The 8,694-nt window shown below is 31.2% G+C and overlaps 1 protein-coding gene across 1 annotated transcript; it reads left to right on the plus strand.

The window, feature by feature from the left end:
- Positions 1 to 2,207: 2,207 nt before the first annotated feature.
- LOC143607537 (putative lysophospholipase BODYGUARD 1) lies at positions 2,208 to 5,837 on the plus strand. Its single transcript, XM_077082949.1, has 4 exons — positions 2,208 to 2,850; positions 2,937 to 3,265; positions 3,520 to 3,719; positions 5,434 to 5,837. The coding sequence occupies exons 1-4, from the start codon at positions 2,238 to 2,240 to the stop codon at positions 5,759 to 5,761; spliced, it is 1,470 nt and encodes a 489-aa protein (XP_076939064.1). The 5' UTR covers positions 2,208 to 2,237; the 3' UTR covers positions 5,762 to 5,837.
- Positions 5,838 to 8,694: the final 2,857 nt, after the last annotated feature.

Here is an 8,694-nt window from a genome sequence, read left to right on the forward strand (position 1 = left end):
AATAGCATTTTGAGAATATGATTTTTACCAATAAAAGTATTGTAGCTATTCAAAAAATCAAAAAGTTAACCGCCAGTTGATGATTCGGTTCGATTTTTCGGTTTCGGCTCAGTTAATATTTTAAGTTGGTGGGTACTTCTGGATTGTCTTCCTACTTAACTTAAGCCTTCTGTTAAAGGTTTGGATATTCCGTGTATTTTATGTCTGATTTATACGAATTCAGTGAAGGATGTGGATCATGTTTTTGGTGGGTGTAGCATTGCTTCAAGGATTTAAAATTCGATTGGCCGTTGGTTAGAGGTGGATTTTCCATTTATTGTGGGTCCGAAATATATTATGGATTGGTTGGGTTCGTGTGGATGGTTGAAGATAAAAAAGAATTTGCTTGAGTTGATTATCTTTACTACTTGGTGGCTTATTTGAAACAATCCAAAAAGATGATTTTTGGCGCGAATTATGATCAAACAAACGTTCTTCTTTATTCGATCATTTCGATTTGTTTTTATGGTTTTCTTTCTGTAATTGTCATTTTAGTTTATTTATGTGACAGTTTAAAAAAAATATATCTCTTGTTATTTTAATTTTACTTCATTATTGTTTATCAGTTTTATTTATTTTTCTTAACTATAAGTGAGAATTCAAATAATATAAAAATAGATGTAAAAATATGATTATTCATTAGTTGATTGGGGAGGTAGAGGAAGAAAGGAGAATATAGCATAGCGGAACCACAAGGGGTCCGGGGGTCTTTAATCTTCGGTGCGGTTCTGTTCAAGAATGATGACGAAAGAAAATATGAAGAAGATAGACAAATCTTTAATGTATTGGTCTTTTGTGAAACATATATAAGCTATGGCCCAGCATTAGTTACCCATTGTGTTATATGATTACAAATTTACTGGTTAAAGTAGAGGAGCATAAATCGATATTTTCTGGAACCACTATGGGGCAGGAACCGGTTTTGTGTTTGGTTAACAAAGATCAAAAATCGGGTTAGGTAGGAATCGGTTTTAGGTATGATCGAGTATTTGACTAGGTTTTGACCGTGTTTTGGCTGAGATGGGTCCCGATTTTGACCGGGTACGTTTTTTTCTAGGTAACCTATCGATACATGGTTCATTCTCGCGGGTCATGAGACTGGGCCTGGTTCCGGATCAAGTCCTCCGGGCTGGGTTTGAAATCGGGTTTTTTTTCCTACCTCTAAGTCAAAGTAAAGAAAGTGGGAAGTCTAGAAAAGCATAAATAAATAAATATTATAAATAAATATTATAAACATAAAATTTTTTCATCTAAAATCACACAAAACTTTTTGCTTGCACAAAAATATTTTCATTTAAAATCACAAAATTTTTTTTAGTAGGACGTAAAGAAAAACTAAAAAAAGGAGAGTCTATATGTGTTATTTAGTGACGAAACTAGAACATTTTAATTTTAAAGTCTAATTAAATAATTTTTTTTCATCTAAAATCACACAAAACATAAGGTCTTAAAATGTTCTAGTTTCGTTATTAAATAACACATATAGACTCTACTTTTTTAGTTTTTTTTACGTCTTACGTTGATAAAATGAAAAGTTTTGACTGCTATTTTATTTGAATTTGCTTGCAAAATAATAAATGCATTTTGTTTTTTATTTTGACCATGAAAAGTAATTACCGTATAACTTATAAGACTTGCCAATGCTCCTTAACTAATATGACCAGGCAAATTAAATGTTAGGACGTGAAAATGCTTAGAGCGTTCATATTGAAGCCTCTAACTGCATCTATATAATTTATCTAAAAAACACAATTTTATTTAAATTTTGTTTACTTTTATAAAGTCTTCCACATCCAACTTTTAATTTTTATTTCTCTTACAAACACTTATTTTATTATTATTTTTTTCGTTTTTTTAAAGACTCACAACAAGAACCGGTTTGTTAATACAGAGAGGAAAATTGTTACTTGATCAAATCAGTCACCCGGCGGTTCAACCACCACCAACATAATTTCTTCTGATTAAATCTCCATTTATCACATATCACACGCTTTCCTTAACTCAAAACTATTTCATGCCACTTGGCTGAGTGGCTCACACACTTAAAACATATTATATATATCTATGTATATATATTCTTAGTTTCACACATATACCCAATATCACATAATAATATTACATTTTTTGTACATTTTAATAACCCATATTTCCTCTTTCGGTTTTGATTCTTTACTAGCTAGCTGTCTTTATATCACAAAATGTTCACTTCTTTTACAATACTCATTTATAAACTCATGTGGGTGGTGGTTATGGCAGAGATGTTTTCAATAATCTTTAATGTTGGTGTCATGAAGAAGACATCAAGATCGGTTCTCGGCTTCATCGGGAAGTTGATAAACGATTTATTAAGTTTTGTTGTGTTTTCCGTGCTTGATGTTCTTGATGTGTTGTTGTGTTATGTTTACAAGATTGTTGATTTCTTTGTGGAGAATGAATGGAAGCCATGTTATTGTTCGGCACCGAAACAAGCCGTTATTAATCGTGGTAACATTTTGGTGTCGGAGAATGGTGAGGCCGAGAAGATCGTTTGTCTTACCTCGTCTACGAAGTTGCAGCTTGAAGAAATATCCGATACGCTTTACTCGCGGCCGTCTAGGGTGGTGGAAATGTCTAAAGTTAAGGTGAAACGGAGGAACGTGGCCGGTCAACGCACCGGTCAACCATCGGTCATGGTCAAAATGCTACGAGGAAAGATTAGTGGACACAAGTCGCACCCGGTCCCTCGGTGGTCGGACTGTTATTGTGATACGTGTAACGTGTGGTCACGTTCATGTAAAGATACTCTCTTTGTTCATATGGAAGGACGGAAAGGTTAGTAAATGTTGATTTTGATGTTATATTTATTTTTTGGTGTCTTATTTTTATTTTTTAATGTTATGATGGATTTTTGGCTGTAGATAATGTAAGTGAGAATGTGTTGTTTATTCATGGGTTTATATCATCATCAGCATTTTGGACGGAAACATTGTTCCCGAACTTCTCGAGATCGGTCAAATCAAAATTCAGGTTATTCGCGGTTGATCTTTTAGGGTTTGGGAAAAGCCCGAAGCCACATGAGTCGCTCTACACGATGAAAGAACATGTGGACATGATCGAAAGGTCGGTTCTTGAACCTTACAAGGTCGAGACGTTTCACATCGTGGCTCATTCTCTAGGCTGCATTCTAGCGCTTGCACTCGCGGTTAAATACCCTAAGTCAGTAAAGTCCTTGACCTTACTCGCACCGGTAAATCCATTAATATTTCTTTGTCGTTCACACACTGATACACATGCACGATTTGTGTTAGGAGTTGGTAAAGCATACCCCTATCAGTTACACTATGGGAAAATACATTTAGCAAGAAAGAACGATATTAATAACTAGAAAAGTAAAAAAAAGTTACAGTGAAACTTTAAAAAAGTAAGAAAAAATGGTGGGGTACGATTACCACAATCTTTTTGTTATGTTAATGTTTTTTTTTAAAATATATGTATTCGCAGCCATATTTCCCCACACCGAAAGGGGAGGACGCGGCACAATATATGATGAGAAAGGTGGCGCCACGACAGGTGTGGCCGTTGATAGCTTTTGGAGCGTCTATGGCTTGTTGGTACGAGCATGTTAGTCGGACAATTTGTTTGTTGATCTGCAAGCACCATCGTACATGGGAATTTCTTACCAAACTCATCACTAGAAACAGGTAATTAAAATGCACACATTTTTTGTTCATTATTATTAGTTGCTCCCAGTTAACGCCATGCTTTAATGCACCGAATTTAGTTTTATTCCACTCGTAAACTCATAGTACTTTTTATTCTTTAATTAATTAGTTTAGAAAAAAAAAGGTAAAAATAAAATGTCATAATAAGTATGATAAATGTCATCCGTTATACTACATTGCATATTAGTTTGGGTTTGACTATTGAGCTATTCTAACCACACATGTTAAAAATTATTTATTAGATACAAATTTATTTTTGGTTGTTAGTTGATATTGATAATACCTTTTCTGTTCTACCAGTATTATTCATGTTATAATTAATATTGTAGAGAAAACAATAACAATAATAATAATAATAATAATAATAATAATAAAGAAACAATGAATGAATGAAAGAATATCTTTATGTGCACATAATTTTTTTTTTAAATTCTTCATGGTATCACAAAGACAATCTGAGACTATTAAATGCATTTATCATGATATGATTCATTGAAGTTGCATACAAAAATGAAAATTAAACAAAATTGCAAAGTTGTAATTTTTGATTGGATATAACTTTTTTTGTTTTGAAATTTCATGGTATCATAAGACAATCTAGACTATTAAATGCATTTGTTGACTCTAGTTTTTGCTAGTAGTGCTGTGAATATAATACTTTCGTTTCAAAAATGAAAAATTGGATTGGATGACGTTGCTATTTGACGGATTATTTTAATTGATTTGGTTGACTTTATATAAAGTCAACAAGAGTAAATGCCAATTGCTTACTACCGTCAAATTAATTAATTGCATTTCGTCACGATTTTGGCCCTTACCGGAATTGTAATTTTATAACAAGTTAATCAATAGATTTTGAGTAATATAAATAAAACTTTCACATTTACTCGACGATGTTTTTGTATTCATTTTATTATTTGTAGCTTTGATACTTTTACACTCTTGTAATTAAACACATATAAATAAATAATATTAAAAACTACTGACAATGAAATGAAAGGAAATTTTACACATATAAAGGATGCATGCATTAGACACAACAATATTGTGTTTATTCTGAATTAAATTAGTTATTTGATTTTGAGTTAAAGAGTTTAATTTGTTGTAGTTAATGTTTAACTTGAACTTTCCAGTTTAAACAAAAAGGAGAGGGAGAAAAGTAATCAAGTATAAAAAAACGTTTTAGTATTGGTTTATTAAAGTCATTTAATTATTAGCCATAAAAATATTTAAACTTTGTTATTATATAAGTTTTTTATTTTTATAATTGGTTAATACCATGTACCTTAATAGAAAATAGTTATAAAATCGGGCCACTCTGTTTTCTTCTTTTTTCAAGTTGAATGTTAGTTTGGGTTAATTTCTAAGAAAGTAATGAAAAATAACAAAGTTTCATAGAACTTCATTTAAAGTCCCTTAGCTTTAATTATTTTTATAGTAACCGACAATATTGAAACTTTAGTAAATTATATATTGAATTTTTAAAACAGAAGTAATCATATGTTCTATTTAATAAAATTATTAAAGATAGCATCTAGATAAAATTATTAAGAAGCTAGCAAATAATATTTTAATATTTATATTTAAGCCGATCATAACTCGTTTACATGTTCCTTTGTTATTGTGGAATCTTACACTTATAATTAAGTGTTCAGTTAATTTTATTTTTGCATATTTAATGATTTTTACACAGGATCAGGACATATTTAGTTGACGGCTTCTGTTGTCACACACATAATGCTGCTTGGCACACCCTTCACAATGTTATTTGTGGCACTGCTGCGAAAATCGATGGGTATTTAGACAAGGTCCAAAAACGCCTAAATTGCAGCGTGCATGTGTTTTATGGTAAAGAAGATGAACTCATTCCAATGGAGTGTAGTGATAATATTAAGACCAAAGTCCCTCGGGCGAACGTTAGGATCGTGGAGAACAAAGATCATATCACTATCGTCGTTGGACGCCAGAAAGACTTTGCAAGAGAACTTGAACAAATCTGGAAGATCTCAAAAACCAATTAAACACTCAAGTTGGTGGCATTTCCCATAATCCCATAAATTTATTCTGTCTCCATTATTTTTCTTCTTAGAAGAATAACTGATCATTTGATATTCCATCCAAATCAACATAATGGATGGATTTATACTAGTAGAATATAATTTGGTTAGTTTTCTCTTATTTGTTATCCCGTTATCCAATGTATGGATATCTTATTTCTTATTTGGCTTCTCAACAGTTTTCAATTCAATATATATATATATATATATATATATATATATAGGCTAAGTATAAAATGAAAACCCACTTGAGTTGTGAAAACTTTAGAAACTCATTCTCAACCACATGTTTTTAATTAATGTTTAAATCTTATGGTCCACAATTAAAGTGAATAAAAAATGTAAATATAAATATAACTTTTTCTCTCTCCTGAAAACATATATAAAAATTAGTAAAAAAATGTTAAAAAATAGCAAAACATATTTTTTTTGATGTTTCGCTATTTTGTATTAAATGTTACAACATATATTACATGTAACAAAAAAAAAACGATGTTGCATAGGATTTTCGCGGGTTTTCACAACTCAAATAGGTTTTCATTTTAACCTTACCCTATATATATATGTGTGTGTGTGTGTGTGTATGTGATGGGGGCAGGGTAAAAATCGTTGGGTTTAAATAATTTGATTTTTAAGTGGCTTGGTTATTATTTGCGTTGGGTAAAAATTTTTTAGTATAAAAATAGACTTAAACATGTCTGAAGTGATACTAGAAACCACAACCTTTTGGTTAGGAGTCATACTACCTTGCCACTAGACCAAACTAGTGGTTATATAATTGAATTTAAACATCTATATCTATACTCTCTAATAAAAAGCTACAAGTTTTGCCACTTGTCACTCTCACATTAAACTTCATCAGTTTTAATAAATTTATAATAGTAAAATAATATTTACCATTATTAAAATTTATGTTTCAAAATTTATTAATTTAATATTTACTTTCTATTTTTTTTTCAAATATTTGATATTTATAATATCTTTTATTTTAAAAATGTTTTAAAGACTATTATACAACAACTGTGTATTAATAGCGTTTAATAAATTTATTGTTTCTTATATATCGATTATTTATTAAATATTGTATTTTCATGAACTACCCGTATAGTAGACGGGTCTCAAACTAGTTAAATATACATATTGATATATTGTTTTTCGTGTATATATATATATATATATATATATATATATATAAATTGGGCCTAGCGAGGTGTCAGACCGGGGTACGTCAACCACTCTACCCTCCTTAAGAGCCGGCCTTGGGTTGGGGGGGGGGGGGAGGTGTACTCGCTCGCTATCTTTTTATTGCAACAATATTATTGATTTAATGCACATTTATATATTTTGGTTAAACTAGTTTAGCTAGTAGTATTTAGGGTCGATCCAATTTATTTAGGGCTAAAGCGGATTGTAAAATTAGAGTTGTATTCGTAACATAAAAAAATTACTTGGATCTAACACGTGAGAGTATAGTACACATAGTTTTTTTATGATTTTTAAAAAGCCACAATCATGCAAATTAAAAGGGTCCTGTTAGGGACACCCAGACACCCCCTATACGTTCCGTATAGAGCTATACGGAGCCCTATACGCCTATATTGGACTAAACGAGACCCTATACACATAGTCCTATATGGTGTATTGGTGGTTTTTTTTTAGCAAAATAGGGCGGTGTCCCTAGAATATCCGTATTAAAATTAAAATGTTTCTAACTTGAAATGAGTAGTTAGAAGAAGGGGCATTTGCATATTTACTCTTCCTAAACTTTGAAATTACATATTTCAAAATCTTTTTGAAAATCATTTAAGGTATATTGGTTTTTTTAAATCTTCATCAAAACCCAAAAATTAAATTAATTTAAACCATAAAATTTTGGATTGGCCCCATGGCTCCTCAACTGAGAGGTTGTTTGATAATATATTTTAATGATTTCATTAAAATACTTTGTTGTATTTACTGGTGTGAGATAAATAAACAAAATATGTGAATGAAAACCGTAGGCACTGGATGGTTCTATTTCTCTCATACATGAAAATATTTTAAATTAAATTTCATATTTGATTTTCCCCATTGGATGATTTTAAGTATTTCGAAAAATTCTACAATTGCTAAATTGATTGTTTGAATAGTAATTAACTGAAAAGCTTTGTTACGTGAATAAGACGAGACAAATTATTTACTGGTACCAATTATGTTGTCTTGTGTTTGATGGATTATAGTGTGTGCTTTAATGGTCACAACCATACGCATGGTGCTTCTTCAATACTTCCCTTAAATGTTACTTTCTTCCATTAATGTTATTTCATGCCACTTCCCAGATTCAGATCACCTTTGGGGCCAAATTGGGAATCATGTACGGCTAGATTTCCATTTCAATTATGATATCATCTTGAATGTTCATCTAACAACCCAGCTGACTGATAGCTTTTAAGGATTTTGAAGCTAAGGAATAACAATGAAAGTGCATGGTTGCTTACTTGCTTGTGTTTTAAGTGGTTGTGTTTCCAAAAACTCAAAAACCAAGGTTTAAGAAAACTCTCCCTAATTGAAAGCTTAAAAGGGTTTAGAAAAAGCCTATATATGAAACAAAGATTGAATAACCCCCCCCCCCCCCCCCCACATCTTTCCCCCTTTCTCTCCGCGCACACACAAGTAAAAGAAAAGTGAAGTTCGTAATGATATCTTCAAATTTCACTAACTTGACTATGGATTTGTAAGTATAAGGGTGTGTTTGGTGGTGGATACAAGATATTGCGACGGATCTAGAAGCAAAATTCACAGTTATTAAAAAGAAAAAGTTTTATTTATTAGAAAGGGGTTTTGTTATATGAAAATGACGGATCTTAAAGTTTTAGGGTATACGACATTTAATTACATTTCGTCAAAAAGTTGAGTGA

This window comes from Bidens hawaiensis, unplaced genomic scaffold (genome assembly GCF_021521415.1).
Source record: "Bidens hawaiensis isolate Kalapana, Puna unplaced genomic scaffold, B.hawaiensis_p1.1 tig00083332_1, whole genome shotgun sequence".
In the NCBI taxonomy this organism is placed as follows: domain Eukaryota; kingdom Viridiplantae; phylum Streptophyta; class Magnoliopsida; order Asterales; family Asteraceae; genus Bidens; species Bidens hawaiensis.